The 22,791-nt window shown below is 41.1% G+C and overlaps 1 protein-coding gene across 2 annotated transcripts; it reads right to left on the reverse strand.

Annotated features, from left to right (window-relative positions):
- On the reverse strand, positions 1 to 22,363 carry oprl1 (opiate receptor-like 1). 2 transcript variants are annotated; one of them, XM_028451890.1, is made up of 5 exons: positions 22,256 to 22,329; positions 21,884 to 21,908; positions 20,733 to 20,915; positions 20,575 to 20,659; positions 1 to 1,055 (listed from the first exon to the last, which is right to left on the reverse strand). In XM_028451890.1, the coding sequence occupies exons 3-5, from the start codon at positions 20,835 to 20,837 to the stop codon at positions 508 to 510; spliced, it is 738 nt and encodes a 245-aa protein (XP_028307691.1). In that variant the 5' UTR covers positions 20,838 to 20,915; positions 21,884 to 21,908; positions 22,256 to 22,329; the 3' UTR covers positions 1 to 507. The 2 variants fall into 2 exon arrangements, with proteins under 2 accessions (XP_028307691.1, XP_028307692.1); XM_028451891.1 differs by lacking the exon at positions 21,884 to 21,908 and having other exon boundaries at positions 22,256 to 22,363.
- Positions 22,364 to 22,791: the final 428 nt, after the last annotated feature.

Raw genomic sequence — 22,791 nt, forward strand, 5'->3', positions numbered from 1 at the left:
TCTCGTCGACCATTTAAAGGCCCGTTAGGAGATGCAAACAGAACTCTGGGATCTTTATCCCAACACAGCACCAAAATAAAGCTGGTGTATTTCACAAACTAATTGAAAACTTCAGAAACCTGGCGTCTTTATTTCAGCCAACATCTTCTTGTTCTCGTGGTCCATTAAACCCAGAAAGTTTTCCTACGAGCTTGGTCAAATCATAGCAGCTAAAACCTTTCTGACCACGGATTCTGTTCCCTCTACGTCTGCACCTTTCACCAACAAGGCGTTGAGTGTTAAATCATCCAAACAAAGTCTAAATTCTTTCTAAATGCGTTTGCGTTCGTCTCCATCCTCCTTGTCACCATCCCTCCCGCCCCAGGCCAGTCGACGTGTCGGAGGGCGGGAGGGCTCGTGCCGCTAGAGAGCAGTGATCTGAGTCAGTTCTGTGTTGGAGTTTCCGGTCCCTGGAGTCTCTCCACGCTGTGAAGGGTCCACCCCCATTAGGGGCAGCTCCACGCCTAGTCATGCAGGGTTGGGTGTCCCTCCCCCCGGCCCGCCGCTGTCTCCGGCCTTGCAGCTGTAGGCAGCCGCCACCTCCCTGGCGATGCTTCTCATCCTCCCCGACTGCTGCGTGTCCAGGCGGAACGGAGAAGGTTGGCAGAACTCCCTGAAGCATCTCTTGAAGTTCTCGTCCAGGAATGCGTAGAGCACTGGGTTCAGGCTGCTGTTGACGTAACCCAGTGCGATGCAGAAGTGCCACAGGACCACCGTGAAGAAGCTGCTGAGGTTGAAGCCCAGAAATTGGGCCAGGACCATGATCTGGATGGGGGTCCAACACACCACAAACGTTGCCACCACCACCAGGACCATCCTAGTGATGCGGCGCAGGTTTCGGTCCTTTTCCTTGGAACCGGACAGGATCCGCACGCTGCGCAGACGTTTGACCATCAGGCTGTAGCAGATGCTAATGATGGCGACGGGGATGAGGAAGGAGAAGAGGAAGATGCAGGTTCCAAACACGGGGTCCCAGTAGCTCCTCGGCTCCGGTAGAACCATGAGACACTCGACCGCTGTGAGACAAAGTAGAAATAAAATTACAATTAATATTAGAAATAAAATTAGAAACCTTTGTTAGAAGAAAACTGTAAAATATTAAAGGGTTCGACCACACACTTAATAATGATTTAATATCAGCACTGAGTCAGTTTGATGCTCAGTAGCACCTTGCTTTGATAGCATCATTAGCATCATTAGCATACATGCTATCTGACCTAAAGTCAGTGCTCTAATGTAAAAGTCTGTTCATATAGAATCTGTTGAATCTGAGCAATGGAATGTTTTCAGTCATTATATAAAATAAATATATAATATAATAAAAAAAAACTGTATAACTTTTGATTTAAAAAGTATGAATGCAAATATTACATTAAGATCATATTCATTTATTTAAAACATTTGATTTTCTACTACAGTGTAAATGTGAAATATCATAACTAGTGCAGTTTAAACTGGATCCCAGTGATAATGAAAGAATGAAAGCATTATTCTGTGATTTATTGTGTTCCACAGTGTGTGGGCATCTGCCTCCAACTCTCTACATTTCTCACTAATGACAGGAAACAAACACATTGTACAAGTCTGCGTCAAAGCTCATGGTTTGTAATATTTCACTTTTTATGTGGAAACAAGGAGTAGAAACCAACGCAGTGGCGCACACACACACACACACACACACACACACACTTACATGCCTAATATGTTGTGTTTACATCTCATGTAGACGGTGCTACATAGTGAAGGTCACCTGATCACTATAGCTTCACTCACGTCACACCTGCGTCTACGTGTGACTGATATATTTATGTTTGTTAGGTGAACATCCAGGTGTGACGTAGGTGTGTATACGCTTGAATGTTTATGCATATTAAAGCTTCTGCAAACATGTTAACACGTTAACACGTCTACAAACACACATGCAGACGTGACTTGTGCATTGTGCCCGTCTACCCATTCTAAGTCTATGGGAAATGTAGATCAGACAGGGAACGCGTTTGTTTACGCGTTCGATAGACTGGTGCACATTTATTTATTTTATTTATTTATTTATTCAGTTTATTTCCGACATGGTTACATTCACTTTTTTTTTTTTTGTACATGCCGAAAAAAGAGACGAGAGAAGCAGTTTGCTTATCCGGGTCCCGTCCCCTGTTTTACCATCGCAAATTTACATGGGTTTACATGTCTCTCTGGTCAAACATTCTTGAGTTCTTCTGAACCGTCCTTTTTTGTGTATTCTCATCTGTAGTCAGTGTTGTCTTGTTTTTATTCCTCCTCCTCTCTATCTTTGTTCGTGTTGGCCTTGTTCCCTGCCAGACGTTGTTAGCATTCCTCCAGTTCAAGAACAGTTCCTCTTTCGAAGGTGTTTGGAAGGTTTTTCCCTTTTCATCCATAATGTCACCACTTGTTTTGTCTCTACATCAAGGGTAATCCAGCTGTTGTTAGTTCTATTGGCAGTGTTGTATTCTCCACTGTTAGATCCAACTTGTATAAACATTATTATATCCTAGTTCACAAGCAAGGTAGTATTTTAATGTAATATATCTTAGTTCATAAGCGTGTTTCTAACTGCTGTTGTTAGTTCTATTGGCAGTGTTGTATTTTCCACTGTTAGATTTAACTTGTATAAACACATTATTATATCTTAGTTCATAAGCAAGGTAGTAATTCCATTGTACAGGAAAACATGTTTCTAACTGCACATATGACAATAAACACTTTGAATTTAAATTTAATGTAATCCTTAATCACCCCACCACCTAGCAATTGAAATGAATAAATGACAGACCTTTTTTACTCTTGGTTTCCACATTTAATTCAGTCTCCGTAAAATAATCACAGTCTGAGTTTTGTTTCCAGTGTTTATATAGATCTGGGTCCATATCCATGATTACCATCAGTAATGTTGTTGTTTAGGTGGATCCTTCGTATTTTCCCAAGTTTTCCATCGTTTTGATGAGAACTGGTTTTCCGTCCTCTTCTTCCAGGATATAAATCCTGCAGTTTTTTGACCACGTCTTCACAATCTTTCCTCCTTTTTTTATTTGGCGTGCCTTCCATGCAATGCTTGCATTTTGTTTCGTCAGGTTTTCATTGATGTACACCTTTGTTCCCTTCAGTTTATTTCCTTGCCTCAGTAGTTGTCCTTTGAATTTCATATTCGTGAAGGTTATTTTTTTACAGCTCTGTTATCATTTTTCCTTGGCAGGAGATGGCAGGAGTTGATGTTGTCAGGGTTCAGGACAATGTCCTTCGACTCCAGGTAGTCAATGACCTGTTGTTCAATCGATTTTGTTTCTTGCGTAACTCCTGGGTTTTATCTTTAGGCCTGTGATGATGACATCTTTCTCTCTTTCCTTTTGTTCCAGCTGTTCAACCCTGGCGTTCAACAATTTTATCTCTTCAGCATTTCTTTCATTCTTTTCTTTCAGTACCTTTGCTTCGCTTTGTAGGTTTTCCAGTGAGTTTTCCAGCGTCTTTTCCAACGACTTTATCTCAACAGTTTTGTAGACCCTCGCGTATCATCTCCTTGACCTCTTCCAAACCCGAATTGGGTTCTGAAGGGCCTCCCTGCGGTTTTTTCACCATTTTCCTTCAGTCTTGGGCCCAGTTTTTCAGGCTGTTGTTTAGAAGCGATCCACCCCATAACACACACACACACACACACTCACACACGCACACACACACACACACACTATAGTTGCTTATTGGAGGAACGCGTGAAAGTTCAAAATGTTCAACTTTAAGGCTTTTAGTGACTCAGGTCACATGATTGAGTTGCTGGAATCACTATAAACACTAAGTTGCGTTGTTTGAAGGGAGGTCACATGACGTTGCATTATTTCCATTGTTTCTGCACTTCCACCTGTTCCCCCCTAGGGGCAGCAGTGAGCTGTACAGTCGAGAAGAACACATAAAAGTCTGAGTGAACAGAGTCATAATGAGAGAAAAATACATAAAATGACAACCATAAACATACAAAGTGTTAAAAAGCACTAGACAACAACAAAAACACACAATATGAGAATAAAAACATACAAAAACAGACACTTTCCTGTCCTAATGTTATAATGTTAGAGGCTTTAACAGCCATCATTTTACATCTGCTGCAGACATGCTAACGTGGCTAACATGGCTAATGTAGCTAACAAAGCTAATGTGGCTAACATAGCTCAGTCACACGTGGACATGTTTGTGTTACTCCGTGGATCAGTAGGACTGTGACTCAGGACAAACTGCAATATCGCTCGGATTTGGAAGAAGGTCCTGAGGTTAGTGTTAGCTGGTGGTGTTAGCTGTTAGCATTGGCTGGTGGCTAAAACAAAGACCTATTACTGGTGTTCTGTGAGGAGATGAAGCACAGAACCACCAGGAGCTGCTCTCCTCCATCCCAGCGTTTTTCTTCTTCTACACGTTATTAAAGGTCAGACTCCATCAATAGCAGCTTTTAGCAGCCATTAGTAAGACGTGGATCACTGATTCTTCACATTTACAAATGTCAGCGTTCACATAACTGTTCAGTGAATCATGACTCATCACGTCTCAAACCATCAACAGACTGTGATTAAACAGCTCCATCAATGACCAATCTAACAGTACCCTAACACGTCTGTAGGGGGCAGTATTAAGTACTTACTACTGGTAAATGTGATTCTTTTTATGGATCAAGGTTGTTCTGAGTCATTAAAACATGCAGTTCTGAGGGTTTATTAGAGAGTTATGAGACCTGTCCTTTACCTGATCCATTAAGTCCTCATTGTTTTCTATTCTGAGTCTAATGAGTCCGTTACTTTGGTTCTTTGACCCCCAATTTCCACTGGATGAGGCTCCACAGCGTTACGTCACCACCGCGTCACCAGAGCTGATAGGTTTCTACTTTAGTCTATGTATTAATGTCCTCCAGTCCGCTGCGCTGCGTGTCTGCTTCTTCACAGATGTGGTCGTCCAGTGTCTCCACCAGATGTACACAGGACTTCTATTTCTGACAGACCAATCAGCACAGAGCAAATGAAGCTAAACAGGAAATTAAGCACGTACTCCGCAATAAAATATCAGGTTACTTTTCAAAATAAAACACTTCAGATTTTAGTTCAAGTAACTCCATCACCAAAACGTCATAATGTGTAAAAACAAACTCACATTCACGATATTGTTTCCTCTCTGCAGCAACTTGAATTTAATTAATGTTTTACTGGTTTTACAGTTTTATCTCTTCTCTGTTGGTTGTTGATAAAAAATGTGTCCAAATCCAGAGTCCAACCTTCTTGTTCTCCTTCGTTAGGAACACTGACCTGTTTATCTGTTTATTGCTGCGTTTAGAACACATACATTTAACTGCGTTCTCGCACGATTATATAAATATCATGAGAACTGCTCTGTCTCGTGACGTTACAGTCGTTCAACCGGAGCGCACCACGGCGCACTCAAGTGCAACCGGTGTGAATTACCGGACGGCGGACAGCGGTGAAATACCGGATCGGTGCCGTGACGCAGCGGAGACGTATCCGGAAACCCTGAGTAAGTCTTTACAGTTTTTAGTGAGTCCAGAGATACCAGACCTGGGTCCTGAGAGTTCATGCTTTAATCCTTTAATCTTCCCGTGTTTACGGAGAGTTTGGTGACTTTATGAGTCCTTTGAGTTCTCAGAGGATTCATGAGTCCTGGTTCTTTATTCATCAGGACAATTAGTGGCTAACATTTGCTCATTAACACACAAGTTATTAATTGTTACTCTCCTCACTGAGCTCACAGCATCATTGGAATGTTTCTATCTTTATTTATACATGATTTGAAGCATTGGGAGGATTGACCTTATTAAGCCCCACCCCCTCAGTGAGATTGTTTTGACCTTCATTAGTCGTAGACATATTAAAACCTGAATGCACTCAATACACAAGTTGTGTAATATTAATATTGTAGCGTTAGCTGGTCATTAGATAGAATGGACACCAGATTCACCATAACACCAGTAAAACTTCAACTCTCTCACTTTATTTCATCCCACATTTTCTACCAGTGTTCTGTGTGTGTGTGTGTGTGTGTGTGTGTGTTTATTCCACCCTCTGTTCTTCTATACGTGCTAAATCTCTGTCTCCCAAACTACAAACCTCCCCTAAACTTTCTTTGTTTTAGTCGTCCTGTTTCTGTCACAGGCTAAAGTATGATTTCACAGTGTCTGATTACTTCTTTCTGCACTCCTATAACATTACACTAATTATATATATCAATTAATTAGAACACTATGATAACCATAGGTTCAAAAGGCTCCCTGCTCAAAGCCTGCAGAAGTAGATCCCAAGCAGCTGCACGCTTCACCCTCGGTGAGCGTAATCTCTTGACACCACACAGAAACTATGGTACCCAATGATGTGAACCAACTGGCCTGCCATCTATACAGTTATGGTTAAGGGATATTGAGGCCACATGCACCTTTAAAGTGGAGGCTGCACGGCCGGTGTCAAATAAGCACTACAAATAATGAAGTATGTACTGTACAGGGCACAAGATCTAAGCTCCACTCGCTGCACCAAGATGAAAAGGTCGCCAAGCAATTTGTATACACCAGTTTTGCGAGGTGTCACATATCAATGGCCAGACCCAAAGCCAAAGAAGGTTTGGGGATGGATACCAAACCTTCTCATCCACCCTCGATGGAAGCTGCCAAGGGTCCCTGTCCTCTTTGAAGCACTGAATATCATGGTCCTGAGGGCCACTTGGGGGCCACCAAAGAAACCCTGTGAGCCGATAATCTCACCCTGTGAAGCATGGTCAACAAGAAGGGGATTGGAGGAAATGCGTAAAGGAGACCGCTGGACGAGCAGATGGCTAGGGAATCCATCCCAAGTGGGGCACTGGTCACTGCCAGGGAGAACCACAGTGGACAGTGGGTTGTACTCCTTGAAGCTAACAGATCTACCTGGGCTTCCCCATACTGTTCCCAGATCATCTGTACCACCTGGGGGTGCAATCTCTACTCCCCAGGGGGCAGTTTCTGACGAGAGAGAGAATCCACCACAGTGTTCACTCTGCGCGGCAGGTGCATCGCTCTCAATGAGGCAAAAAGAGGATAAGCCCATGACCACAGTCGCTGGGCCTCCTTCAGGGACTGTAAGGATCTGGTCCCCCCCGATGATTGATGTGATACACCGACAAGGTACTGTACATCCGTACAAGCACGTGCTTTCCCCTGAGAAAGGGCAAGAAGTGCTTCAGCGCCAAGTGTACAGCTCGCAGTTTTAACACATTGATATGGCGTTCTCTCCACTGGGGGCCCCAAACTCTCTGTACTCACCTCTTTTGCCACACTGCGCACCAGCCCTAGAACCAGATTAACACAAAGGCCAACTAGGCATGTGCCTGGGGCCCGATTGGCAGGAGGAGCCCAGACAGAGGGACCAAAAAAGAAAAAAAAAATTACAAATTAACTTCTTATTAGTAACTTTGGTAAGTAGTAGATTTCAATTCATAAATAACATCGATGGAGGGGGGCCCAAAAAATACAATCTGCCTAGTGTAGTTCATTTATTGAATCTGGCTCTGCCCAGCACTGAGGCGAGGTATCTGTTGTCACCACCTCCCGTCTCGCTGGCACTGAGCCGAGAGGGACCCCATTTAACAGGAATGTGTCATCTCTTCATCTGCGGAGATAACCCAAGCACCTGCGGGTAACCATGATCTTAACCCCCTTGTGCCGAGAGGGGTTGATATGAAGGTTGTTGAACTATCTCTGAAGTGGGCGAGGGTTAGGGTTAGGGCAAGACTGAAGTCAACATTCCCATCAGTCTGAGCCATGTTTGAACTGTCAGCCTTGTCCCCAGACGGAAAGACTGCACAAGGCTGTGGATCCTCTCCGCCCTCTGAATAGACGGTTGTGCCTGCATCGTCACGAAATCCAGAGCCATGCCGATAAAGGTGGTCTGCTGGATTGGATGCAGAGAGCTCATTTCGTAATTCACTGACATGCCTAAGGCCTCGATATGAGACAGAACCCTTATAGTCACTTGTTCCGCCTCCCTTTTCTTTTAAATGAGCCAGTTGTCGAGGTAAGGGAGGATCTTCACCCCTGACAAGTAACAGTGTTGTTAAGGCTGCCCTCGCACATCTTGTGAATACGCGAGAAGCCAGAGGCAGACTGAATGGCAGGATGGCAAACTCGTACACCTGGCCCTGATAGGCAAAGCAGAGATATTGTCGGTGCTCTGGGTGGATTGGCACGTGAAATTAGGCATCTTTCAGATCTATGGAGATATACCAAAATGGTAAGATTTGTAGATACCTGTTCAGACCCGAGGTCTAGTAAAGGTCTGAGAGAACCGTCTTTTTTTGGAACCAGAAAGTAGGTGGAATAAAACCCTGTTAACGTGGGTAGACTACAGTGATGGCTCCTTTATCCAAAAGTTTGGCCACCTCTTGTGACAAACATCTGGCCTTCATAGGGTCTGTGACTGACGTCACCCTGACCCCTGAAGGTGGTGGGGGCCTTCGATAGAACTGCAACCTGTAACCTTGGGACAGTGTTGTAAAAACCCATGCATTGTGTCCATGGATCTCCCAATATTCCAGGTGCCGCTGAGAAAATCTGCCCACCACCGGCCCCAAAGCTTCAGGTTGTGTGTGTATTATTTAGGGGTTTGGGGGGGCGCCAACTGCGTCTCCGTGCCTGCTGGGGCTGGCGGTTGGGCAACCGCTCACCAATGGACTTGTGTTGCCAGCCACCCACAACCACTTGATCACGGTGCCAGGGCTTAGGCAGTGGGGGGTTGAGGTGCCGGGAGCGACTAGAGTGCCATGCCCTTACTACGTTGACCCCAGGCTTTTGAAGCCTGGGGTGATTGCTTTCTGTGCTCCAAAGCCTTCTTTGCTTCTGGCCCAAACAACCAACCAGGCACAACAGGAAGTTGCGCAGCGCCTTTCTCCAAACGTCAGACATAGCTGCCTGGGCAAGCCATACCTGACATCATGTAGCAACTAAGGTAGACATCAAGCGGCCGAGCTCATTCAACGTTTTTGCAAACTCCTCCAGAGCCACATCATTTATGTCATCTAATTCAGTCCCTGCGCCCATGCCCTGTAAGATTCTCGACTGGGCAAGGAGGAGCACAGAGAGGGAGTTTCCCATGTGGGCCATGCGGGCTGCTGTATCGTATGACTTGGAGAGAAGACTGTCTGTAACCCTGCACTGCGGGCTAGGGCAAGAGACCCTGTCCTTCAGCACTTCATCTGGAGAGAGGACTAGCGCCGTGATACACTGGTCCACAGGAGGCATGTGAAGCAGGCCATGTTCGTCAGCGTTGCGCAATGAGGCTAGCATTCTTGCATCCTTATCCTGGCAGACAGGTGCATACGGATTGTTCTAGCACTTTGTCAGCTCCTCTAAAAAGGGAGAGGAAGGCGGCACAGCAAAGGGTGGTGCAGCACGAGTGCGTCAATATAACGGGTTGCTTATAACATAACAACATTACTTATATATCATGTTGTAATGTGTTTGTTGATGATTTGAGTTGATTTTACTGATGATTTTAAATGTTCTTATTGATTTTAAACAACTGAATGTTTTATCATGTAAAGCACATTGAGTTTTTTTCACTTCACCTGTTTACTGGCAGGTACGCCATAAGGTGGGAGGTCTCTCCCATACTGTAGATTCTCCATTTTACGCAGCCTGTTCTCTCTCACAGAGAGTGGCAGGATACAGCAATTCATACACGGGTCATTCAGTGCCTCCTTAAGATGATCGACCCCCAGACATTATGGGCATAAATCATGGCCATCACCAATCTGAAGCGTCACATTGCAGGATGCCTGTCCAACCCAATATCCTCAAGTAGAATTGGATGAGGCAATACTGAGAACTCTGTTCAGCCACAGAACGCGTCAGCAGCCTTTAAACAATGCTTTAAATTCATATGATAATTACAAGCAGCTGTTTAATCAGTCAGACTAAGCCCACAGCTTAATACAGAACAAAAAACAAGAAACTGGGCGACTGTGTAGCCCACAGCCTGCAACCAGCGTGCTTATTTTTATTTATCTTTTCCCTTTACTCTTACTATGTCAGGAAACAGCCGAATGCTGTGGACAAATGTTATATATATATATATATATATATATATATATATATATATATATTCTGATTCATTGTTTTAATTGTGCAATTTTCTTTCTTGCAACATGTTTTCCCTCTTTCTATCCATACTGTGTACAGGTCCATGTATATATATATATATATATATATATATATATATATATATATATATATATATACAGTATATATATATTCCTATTTATCTGCTGCTGAAATGTCCCCTTTGTGGGACGAATACAGGATAAAACATAACCTTCACTGAATGGATCTTCTTGTCCTTTGACTCCAACTCGTCACATCTTGTTACTTTGGTGAAACCACCATCACAGCTTCACATACAACACTCACACATTTCCTCTGCTCTTATTATTTTTCCCACCCTTCAAATAACCGGATTTAATAAAAATAGAAATGACAGAGAAGGGCTTTGTTTTTGAAACCGTTGTTTTTTACTCGTTGAATTGATGAAGAAACCATATCAACATTATATGAGGTTTTAAACGGTAAAGTTTGTTTATTTTGGCTCTTTTTTAATGTAAAATCTCTTCCTGGAGGATTTTTATGGATGATTGTCCCGATCAATATATTGACATTCTTTAATATTTACACCTAATTTACACATTTGTGTTGTTGGTTTGGATCAATCAGCTGCACGTTAAAATAAAACACAAACAGGTAGAATGAAGGAAATAAAAGCTTAAAACTCAACTAAAAACTAAAGTGTTTGTGATCAAACACTACGATCAGAAAGGTGTAAATATTAATGTAAATTACATGTTTAAGAGTGAACTTTATCTATGAATAAACACTCCATCACATGTTGTTATTGGGAATAAAAACATTTGTATCAACACCTACTTCCTCTGACACAACCTTTTATGTTCAATTCACAGTCAATTCTTTAAAAACAATCAGTTATTTTGGTGACTTTACTTCTCGCCACTGTGATCTATCTCTGCTCTGATTGGCCGACAGCCTGGCTTTACAACAGTTGACCGATTAGAGCAACGTGTCACAGGTGGCGCCTCACCTGTTACTAACGAACTAAAGTAACTAAATCAACACCAAATCTAACAATAAAACTAATAAATATATTTAGAATGAAAACCTTCAACCAACTCAAAATACTTTTACTAGTAATTTAATGTTTTACATTGAAATCCGTTACATTGTTCATTAAAATCTAGTTTAAACCCTTTGTTTTAAGTAAAAAAAAAAAAAAGTAAAGTATATGTTTGCTTCAGCATAAATAACTCATTGATATTATTAAGATATGTCTTTCTCTCTATCCTGTGTTTATTAACTCACTCAGTCCCATTGACGAGATAACTCGTCATTTGTGTTTTTTCGCGGGTATTACTAGAAAACACCCTGGCGGAGGTCTCTTATCAATATCTAAGCTGTGGGGTGTTGTAGTGACCAACTGTGCCCTGAAGATGGCAGCAGTGCACCTTTAGATGAGAGATTAGCCACTGATGCTCCCCAGCAAAGGAGTGAGAAGCAGGAACGAGTGAGATTATGGCGCTACAGAGTGATATTGTGACGTATCCAGCAGCTCACAGCTCCACATACTAACATAGAACATGCACAGCAGTGCACACTTCGACTAGAGCATGTGTGGAACTCATGGATAATGTGGCGATAGTGAGATAAAACAATAAAAAAACGTGGAACACAGTGACACTCTGTATGTCTGGGAGGAAGAGGAAGTTACGTCTGTGTGCAGACTGACGGGAGAGAAAGTTGGAGGAACGCCAAAATACAGTAAGAAATACATTCAACTCTGACCCAGATAGATAAATAAAAATAGTTTTTTTTTTAATGTTTTACATAAGGAAACAATGTTCAGATGTTAGAGTTGTCACTAAAGAAAAAAAATAGCTTTAAAGTCACTGACAGGCTTTTTTCTCAGCTTTTTGCTCTGAAACTGAAGATTTGTGTAAAACTTGCTCTATTCAACGGCTGATTACACAAGAACAAAACGAGCCAGAAACAAATTTTGAGTTTTGCTTAAAGTAGAGGCTTCAATCTTTCAGAATCTGGTGTCAGATTTCAGATAGTCATAGTAGAAAATATTCTGTGGGTCTTTAAAATCAGTCAAAATGCTCAAAAACGGCTGGTACTGAATGAGTTAAAGTTCTTCTTTCATATATTGGCTGATTTATCAGTTATCGGGTGATTTATCAGCTTTTTAAGCCTCGAAATATCTGGTATCGGCTCCAAAAACCCTGAATGAATCAGGCTCTAATTTACAGCTGTTACATGTGGTAAATAACGTCTAAAACTAATAAATAATGTCTGATAATCCTGTGGAGTGTCACATTTAGCAGTGACTTGAAAGACAATGAGTAATATAAAGTATAAATACTCTAATAAGGATATTCCTCTATAGTAAATATGATTTTTATGTCAACAGGAAAATCAACAATATCTTTGTTTTGGTAGAAATGTCTCTACACTCAGAGTCAGCGGCTAAAATCAGACGTATAAGGACTGATCTGGGACATGTGTGTGTGTGTGTGTGTGATATTAATATTAGATCCAATGACAGGAGTGAAAGAACAACCGTGTGTATAATGAAATGTAATTAAGCAATAAAGATATTAAAATGAACCAATGAGACGAGCCCAGAGATGAAATGAAAAGAAAAATGAAGATCAGGCGTGAATCACAGAAGAACGATGTGGAAATTAGATTAATGGATGAAAACTGAGATTAGCATACAAATTAGAAAGATTTAAAAGGATTTAGAAATGGTAAATGAAGGAGAATAATAATACAGCAGTGTAATATGAGAAGGTGAATCTATAGAACTATGAATCTATGGATTAATCCATAGATTAATATATGTATTAATAATATATGGACCTGCTCATGAGTTCATCTTTTAAAGCCAAAGAGCAGGAGGTGAAACAGGTCCTGTTTTAATAAATGAAAGGTGTGGAGAAGTGCAGACTGTTCCTGGCAGTTGGTAGAGCGTAGAGCGTAGAGTAGACTAATAAAAATGATGATGGGATTAGTTTGTATCTGCAGGCTCAGACTGGATCAATACCAAACACTAGGCCGCCCGTTTCCCTCTGAGCTACAACATTTAACTCAATAAATGAGCAAATCAGCCCCAGTCGTACCCGTGCTGTGAACAGCTGGTCTCTGAAAGCCTATTAGCACCAGGAAATGTCTTGGTTTTTAACCTCAACCACTTTTAATAAATCTTTAATAAAACCAGATTTCACAGCATGTCAACACGTATATTTATTCAGACAAAGAACCAGAGACCAGTCCACATGTTTGTTAGCTTAGCACATAGCCACCAGTTCCACGTTTGTTAGCTTAGCATGTAGCCATCAGTTTCACATATTTGTTAGCTTAGCATGTAGCCACCAGTCCACATGTTTGATTCTCTCCTGTCAGAACATCTGATTGGCTAAGAGCAGTGTTGAATAAATATCTGGTATGTCATTGGTTAAAAACATAAACAAGGTGCCGCCTGCTAGCTATGTTACATCTGTGCCACCTTTGTAGATAGATCTTAGTAGTTAGCAACCAGGCTAAAGGGCCACACATCATTCAGAAAACCAATAAACAATAAATAATTATAGACACAGAGCTAAGCTACAATAATCTCACGTAAAGGATTTACGAGTGGTGAAAGAAACCCAAACTTTGGGTCCAACATAAAAATGAAGACACATAAAGAAAAATAGTTTTACATCCCAATAAATAGTAACATTTATGCTATGAAGTGAAACAAATCAGATTTTTTCTTACATTCCCACATGAAAATAGTTTATAAAAACAGTATATTGTTCATATATCCAGAGCGTGTGAGCCTCGGACCAATGCATATATGTGACTAATCATTAGTGATGTGAACAGTCTACGTTCATAACTCTAAGCTGATCACATTACACTGTCAGAAAAAGCTGTAGCTAGATTTAAAGATTTAGTTCCATCATTGCTTACCTCTGATCCATATGATATCTCAACAGAGTAGTAATCAATGTCTAACAACAGAGAAAATAGATTGTCTAGTGCAATGATGTCACTGCACACAGCTCTGGATGCTGTTGCTTCGCTTAAAAAGAAGACGATATGTCATAAAAAGGTTGCTCCCTGGTATAATTCTGAATTGCGTCTTTTAAAACAGGCATCGTGGAAATTAGAAAGGAAGTGGCTGTCGTCAAACATGGTAGTTCATATTGCTTGGAGAAAGAGCTTGTTAACTTATTAAAAAAAGCACTTCGCAAAGCTAGAATTTCCTATTATTCAACTTTAATAGAGGAAAACAAAAACAATCCATGGCTTCTATTCAACACTGTAGCCACGCCCACCAAAAGCCACAGCTCTGTTGAACCCTCTATTCATGTCAACTTCTTTACTGATAAAATTCTAACAATTAGAAACAAAGCTAATGTCCTCCCTGCAGGAGTGTTCAATACTTTATTAAACAAAGCAGCTCCTGAAAAATCCCCAACATGCAGCTTTTATTTACATAGTTTCACTCTAATTGGTCTATCTGAACTGACCTCAATAGTTAGTGCTTCTAAACCAACAACCTGTCTTTTAGATCAAATCCCATCTCCACTATTTAAAGATGTTCTTCCACTAATCAGCACTAATATGATGAAGTGGATTAACACATCTCTAGTAACAGGTTATGAACCACAGGCCTTTAAAACCACTGTAATCAAACCTCTCCTTAAAAAACAACCATTGATCCATTTATAGACCAATATCTAATCTACCTTTTATTTACAAAATTATTGAAAAAGTCATCACAGGTCAACTATGTGATCACCTTCATAGGAACAATTTATAGAGAGCTTTCAGTCTGGCTTTAGAGCCAATCACAGCACAGAGACTGTCTTAGTAACAGTAACCAATGATCTCCTCTTAGCCTCAGACAGAGGGTTGGTCTCAGTTCTGGTGATCTTAGATCTCAGTGCAGCCTTTGATACAGTGGATCATCATCTACTGCTGCAGAGACTGGGATTAAAGAAACAGCGCTGGGTTGGTTTAAATCCTACCTATCAGACAGAACCACTTTGTTCATGTTAATAATCTGTCCTCAGCACAAATCACAAGGACAGCCTTCTTCTACCTCTGTAATATCTATAAAATCAGGAATATCTTGACCCAGAGTGATGCTGAAAAACTAATCCATGCATGTGTTACATCTAGATTAGATTATTATAACTCTATACTGTCAGGATGTCCTAGTAACTCACTAAAAAGTCTCCAGTTAATTCAGAATGCTGCAGCTAGAATACTAACAGGTACTAACAGGAGAGAACATATTTCTACAGTATTGGCTTCTCTTCATTGACTTCCTGTAAAATCTAGAATAGAGTTTAAAATCATCCTGTTAGCATACAAAGATCTACATGATCTAGCTCCTGTATGTCTATAGAGACCTGTTAGTGTCCTATCGTCCAGGTAGATCACTCTGCTCTCAGTCTGATGGTCTTCTAGAAGTTCCTAAAGTATCTAGAAGTAGAACAGGAGGCGGAGCATTCAGCTATCAGGCTCCTCCCCTTTAGAACCAGCTCTCAGTCTCAGTACAGGAGGCTGCTACTCTCTATACCTTTAAAAGTAAACTCAAAACCTACTTATATGCTACCGTATAATAGCATTAACTTAACCGCTAGAGCGGACATGGGCTAATTTTACAGTCCTTGGAGTCGCTGTTAATTTTTTTTAAAAATTTATTATGCTTTATTGTTCTCACAATGGAGAAATTCACTAACCATCCCTGAGGGGACAGTTGGCAGCCATTTTGCGCCAACCAGCGGAGCTGTTCGGGGTTAAGGGACTTGCTCAACATCAGAATCAGAATCAGAATCATCTTTATTCGCCAAGTGTATGTTGTACACACGAGGAATTTGACTCGGTCAACTGTGCTCTCTCCAATAGTGAAAACATTCAATAATAAACAATCAACTAGAAGAGATGACAATAAGTATAAACATAAGTATAAATATAAACAGTAGTTAGACTAGAATGTGCAAATAACATCCCACGGCCCAGGTGAGGGCCACTGCTGCTGAGTGGTCCAAAGTGATGTTCTCTGATCAAAGGACATTTAGCATGTTCTTTGGGGATCAAGGTCCCAGAGTCTGGAGGAAGAGAGGAGAGGAACAGAATCCACGTTGCTTGAGGTGGAGTGTAAAGTTTCCACAGTCAGTGATGGTTTGAGGTGCCATGTCATGTGCCGGTGTTGGTCCACTGTGGTTCCTTAGGTGCAAGGTCAACTACCAAGAAGTTTTAGAGCACTTCATGCTTCCTGCTGCTGACCAACTTTATGGAGATGCACATTTCATTTTCCATCAGGACCTAACACCTGCACACAGTGCTAAAGCTACCAGTACCTGGTTTAAGGACCATGGTATCCCTGTTCTTGATTGGTCATCAAACTGGCCTGACCTTCACCACATAGAACATCTATGAGGTATTGTGAAGAAGAAGATGTGAGACACCAGACCCAACAATGTAGAAGAGCTGAAGGTCACTATCAGAACAACCTGGGCTTTCAACACCTGATCAGTACCACAGACTGATCCACTCCATGCCACGCCCACTGCTGCAGTAATTCAGACAAAACCAACTAAGTATTGAGTGCTGTACATGCTCCAGTGACGTGCCCTGACCACTAGGGTTGGGTAGGCAGGGTGTTGCAAATCGAGACCACCAATGTCAACACCAATGACCATTTCATATGTTTCTGCTGTCAAGTGTAAATTCAATTCAATTCAATTTTATTTGTATAAAGCAATTTCCAACAAAGTCATCTCAATGCACTTATCAAAATATAAAATCCATAATAAGAAAGAAACACAACAATAAGATCCACATGAACAAGTGTTTATCATCTAACAAAAGGGTTAGGGTTAGGGCTATGGGAACAGAGGCAGAGCAGCAATGTGCTTTTGGGAGGGGGTGTGGCCTCCTCCTGGCTCCTCCTCCTGCCTTACAGCGGAGTGAGACTGTGCAGCGTCTCTGCCGTACCAGGAAATAGCGATGTTTAGTCATTTGGGTTATGAAAAGCACAAAATGCTGACACTTTCAAACTTATAGGTACTGTAGGATATTGGAAATGGAAAAAAGATTGTAAAAAAACAGAGGTTAACAGACTGATCCATAATATGAAGATAAACTAAAGTTACAACAATCCCTATAGCTGTATGAGATGATAATCAATTAATAATCACGTCTCCCCCACATGCTTCACATCTGTGCAGTGGGTGTTTCATATTTCTTTTGAAATATTTTATTTGAATAGTTTTCAGGACGCAGATGTTAAATATAATAAATAATAATACTTCACTCACGTCTGTGCAGTAAGTGTTTGATATTCCCTCTAAACGCTGTCATTTCTCATGATAATCAGTGTGATCCATTAAAGTCCAGCTGCTAGCGTTAGCATTAGCGTGCAGATGTAATGAGGCTGTGATGGAGTGAAGATAGAGGAGGTTAACCACTAGAACATCATGTGATGTCTCATTAGAACAAAGAGAGTTCAGTGTGATTTCCTGGAAAGCAGCTGTAACGCATTTTAATGATTAAACTACAGGTGATGGTTACCAGGAGGAGAGAAGATCAGATGGGAAAAAGCAGCGCTGCACACACACACGCTGTGTGTGTGTGTGTGTGTGGTTATACTGTGTGAGATGTTGCATATCAAAGCTTTTCAGACACTGTGAGCCATTAATAGTGTAGGAGGAGGAGAGCATAGATGAATAAAGATTCAGCAGATAGTCAGGGTACAGCACAATGTTTCTCACGTTGGGACAAAAAAATATCACATAGCATTAAAGCTGATTATTAAATAAAAACTGCCTTTGCAGAGAAAATGGAATCACCAATGACTGTATGTAGAGGAAGTGCTCACAGCCTCTGTTTAAACCTCTGCATTTCTCCTTCAAACAATTATTGGCTCTCATCAGCAGCCAATCAGGCCTTTATGGATTATAGCAAAGGGAGAGTTTGTTCTGTTGTCATGGCAACAAATGTTCCAGAGGAATAAAAGCTAAAAAAGGCTGAATTTTCTGATCGTTTTGATATCTAATAATAGTCAAAATCAGACAGTAACTGTAGGACTAATTAACCCCTAGTTAACACATCATATATAAAGAAAGTCAGTTTAATAAGATTTATTCATATGAATGATGCTTTTTTAAAAATATTATTTAATATCAGCTATGATCTCTATTATAATATACACCATCATCTTAACACACACACGTGTGGAGTTCTCCTAGTTTTTACATGTTGGTGTATATTTTATTATTTATCACCAACCAAACCCCCTGCATTTATGTTGAGGAATTACTGCATTTTTCTGTATTTTTTTTGGGGCGTGATGTGTGTTACACGCGTAAGTGTTGACCTGCCAGATTTCATTTGTACAGAAGTCTCTGTTTGGACTGTTAAAGCTGAGCTGGTGAGTTAATGTGTAGATGTTAAACCTGTGTGAACTACCTTAAATGTTCATGTGTGCAGTTCATACAGTCGATAATATGTCCGCGTTGTTAATGTTGTGGGTGTGTTTGTTTTATGTCGTTTCAGTTGATTACCTGGCTGGCAAACGACACGGTTACTGTGCTAATAATAGTTAGCGTTGAATGGAAATAAAACTGTTAAAAGACAACAATCTGATGAGCTTGAGTGACACACTTTTCACCAGGAGTTAGTGGATTAAAGATAGTTAGTCCAATAAAACCGCACACACACACACACACACACACACACACACACACACACACACACACACACACACACACACACACACACACATACTCACACACACACACACACACACACATACGCACACACACACACACACACACACACACACACACACACACACACATACGCACACACACACACATACGCACACACACACACACACACACACACACACACACACACACACACACACACATACGCACACACACACACACACACACCACACACACACACACACACACACACATACGCACACACACACACACACACACACACACACACACACACACACACACACACATACGCACACACACACACATACGCACACACACACACACACACACACACACACACACACACACACACACACATACGCACACACACACACACACATACGCACACACACACACACACACACACACACGCACACACGCACACACACACACACACGCACGCACGCACGCACGCACGCACGCACGCACGCACACACACACACACACACACACACACACACACACACACACACACACAGGTGTTATGGTGAATCTGGTGTCCATTCTATCTAATGACCAGCTAACACTACAATACTAAGTGTTTGATGTTCCTAGCTGTGTGTGATATTAAAGGTAATAATAAGGTGATAAGTTCAGACAGAGCCCTGCATGAATAAAACAGGAGGCTGTTGTTAGCACGCTAGCAAGCTAACAATGAGTGTTTGTTCTTTACTGTGCCACCTGAGGAGCACCTGCAAACCCCTGCTGCAGGGATTAGAGAGCTCATCCTTTCATAGGTCAAAGGTCACATTATGATGGCAACACATTAGACCCTACAATAGGATGGTATCATTTGAAAAAATATATTCATCATATCACCAGTAAAACGTTAACTAGCTATAAGCGAACTATCAGAAGAAAGCATCAGTGTTCTCCTAAAGACTGAACTGGAGACTACAGTGCAAGGTATACAAGTCAACATTGAGGTTCATAAACACTGTGGATGGGAATGAAACAACTGTTTCAAAACAGCCAAGAGGATAAAGCTAACTTGCTACCAGCCTGGGCAGACAAAGCTATCAGAGCTAAGAATGATCCTGTTCCTGCTCATAATCCCTGGAATCCTGTCGGAGCTAAGCCTCGAGAAAGTCACGTCCTCTTCAAAGGGAAAAGCGCCCTGACCTCAATAATGAGACGGACTGGCCTGCACTCCCTTCCCAGACCACAGCTTCAACATCAACTCCCTTGTCTGACATCTGTTAAAGGCAGAAGTATCACCAAATCACAAACCCAGTTTCATGTAGAACTGGACACTGTTGCATAACCAAAAACAACACACAACCTTCTGGAACTGACAGAAGAAACAAAAGCTACACGGTTAGCCTAAGCAACAACCTCACACACTGATAGTGGGAGATGTTTCTCAGAAGATGTTTAGCAGCAACGTGAAAGTGATCTGCTTACCTAATGACACGTATCAGACCTGGCTGACAGTCTTGTATATTGTGAAGAATTACTCACATTTGAAGAATGTTGTGATTTATTTTCCCTCATGTTTGTTAGCTTAGCACATAGCCACCAGTCCACTGCATGGACTGAGCCATGAAGGAAGTGGAGGAGACGTTTGTAGAGTTTAATGAACCTCCTCAACTCTATCTCATGGAGCTTTAAACATGAACCCGGTGGAGTTAATCTGTGGTAATAACTCACCGTCATGCTCTTCCTCTACGTTCCCCATCACCATCGCTGGAACGCCGAAGGCCGACGCTAACACCCACACACAGATATTCACCACCTGGGGAACACAGAGAAATGTTAGAGCTACAGTTAAAGGAGGAAATACGTTTATGACACAAACATTTCCGTACCTTGGCCTTATGTGGGGTCCTCATGTCCAGGGCTTTGACGGGGTGGCACACGGCCACGTAGCGGTCCATGCTCATCACGGTCAGCGTGAATATGCTGGTGAACATGTTGTAGTAGTCGATGGAAACCACCGCCTTACACAGAGCGTTACCGAACGGCCAGAAACCCAGAAACACATCAGTACCCTGAGAACAGCGTGGGAACAATCCTCATCAGAACCATCATGGAGACCAGAACTGATGGACTATGATACCAGGACAGATGTTCAGCTGTGGTTCTCTCAGAGCAGGGGTCTGCAACCTGTGGCTCTGGGGCCTAATGTGGCCCTTTGACTCTAATACAATGGCTCCCTATTGCTTTAAAAAAAACTATTGAAATAGTTATTTTTTTTACAGAGGTTATTAATGATTAATGACAAATAAAATCATGATATAATAATTTATTAACCTAAAATAAATCACGTTGTACAATGACTCAGCACATTCCTACAACATCTACAGACCATCAACTTTCCTCCACCTGTGACTAACCTTAAGTTTTAAATCCCTGGTAAGAAACTAAACCAACAAAAACACTATTTCTGGAAGAAAATACAGATTTTAATTGTGTGGGAACAGATTCATTTAACCACCAATGTACAGGTTAAATATGTATGTTTTATGAAATGAGTAATTAGCATGTGTTGATCACATGATCATGTGTTATTATATTCATGTTACTTTTTATAGACTTTCATATACATTAAACTGTTTTTAAGTTTCCATTTACATAATCAATATAAATTAAATCAAACATTATTCTATATAATTATATATAATGTAATCCACTGTATTGTCTTCATAGAGAAGGTATTTATGGCTCCAGGAGGACTTTAATCCAGGTGAGATGAGGTTAAATGGTTCCTTGTAGAGTAAAGGTTACAGACCCCTGACCAGGGGAAGAGGGTTAGGAGACCCCACTATCAGAGCTGGACCCTCTGAATATAATTCATGGTGAAACAATGCAGATGATAAGTTGGTTATGTTACTGTTAAATTAATTCATGTACAGCATTTATGTAAAATAAAAACAGAATAAATGTAACATGTTATGATTTAATGTTATTTAAAAACTTTTTGTTACGTCTTCTTTTAAAATGATATAAAATAAATCACCTGTTATTTCAGCCACTGCTTGTTGCTGAAAAAAATAATATTGACACTAAAACATTAAAACATTTAGCAAATATCTCGAGTCATAGTTAATTATTCATCAGCATATATGTCTATGCTGTACATAGTTTTCAAAGTGAACGGACACGTGTTGAAATTGTTTATTGGATTATGTTAATCTCAGTACGGAGGTTAACTCAGACCATGACACTGGATTAACTTTAACATGCTAACAAACGCTGATCCAATCAAACTAGTCATCTTTTTTCACTCATGAAGACTTATTCTCACAAACAAACATTAAAAGCATAGATAGTGTGCATAGATCTTTAGAAACAAACGTCACTGTGACATTATAAACAAACGACAGCCTACCTGGAAAGGTAACGTGGCGAGGTAGAGCGAGTCGGCCAGAGCTAGGTTGAAGATGTAAATGTTGGTGGCAGTTTTCATCTTAGTGTACCTGTGGAGAGGAAGCAGAGAAGGAATGAGGATAAGCTCCGCCCACATACATCACAGCTCGTACACCTGCCATGGCCCCTCGCTCGATCTCTGCCGCCGGGAGAAAACCAGCCATTCATATCACCCGGCAGGCATCGGTGAAGAGGTGGGTGGGAGCGGCTGTGTGTGTCTGCTTGCGTATTGGTTGAGGTCACAAGGGGCGGGGTCAATTAGCATATGTGCGAAACATTTAGGTTCAACATTTAGATTTAATACTTAGATTTAACATTTACATTTAGATTTAGACATTTAGATTTAGACATTTAGATATGATATAGCATTTAGATATGATATATAACATTTAGATTTAGATTCAAACATTTAGATTTAACATAATATTTAGATTTAAACATTTAGATGTAAGATTTAGCATGTAGATATGATATATAACATTTAAATTTAGATTAAAT

This window comes from Gouania willdenowi, chromosome 7 (assembly GCF_900634775.1).
Source record: "Gouania willdenowi chromosome 7, fGouWil2.1, whole genome shotgun sequence".
Classification (NCBI taxonomy): domain Eukaryota; kingdom Metazoa; phylum Chordata; class Actinopteri; order Blenniiformes; family Gobiesocidae; genus Gouania; species Gouania willdenowi.

What these genes read in the sequence shown, in the direction of transcription:
- oprl1 (XM_028451891.1), bottom strand. Translation starts at nt 22,333, where the DNA reads ATGAAAACTGCCACCAACATTTACATCTTCAACCTAGCTCTGGCCGAC. An exon ending in TCGCCACGTTACCTTTCCAG is followed by an intron (nt 20,916 to 22,255) that starts GTAGGCTGTCGT and finishes CGCTGTTCTCAG; the next exon opens with GGTACTGATGTGTTTCTGGG. An exon ending in CGTAGAGGAAGAGCATGACG is followed by an intron (nt 1,056 to 20,574) that starts GTGAGTTATTAC and finishes TTTGTCTCACAG; the next exon opens with CGGTCGAGTGTCTCATGGTT.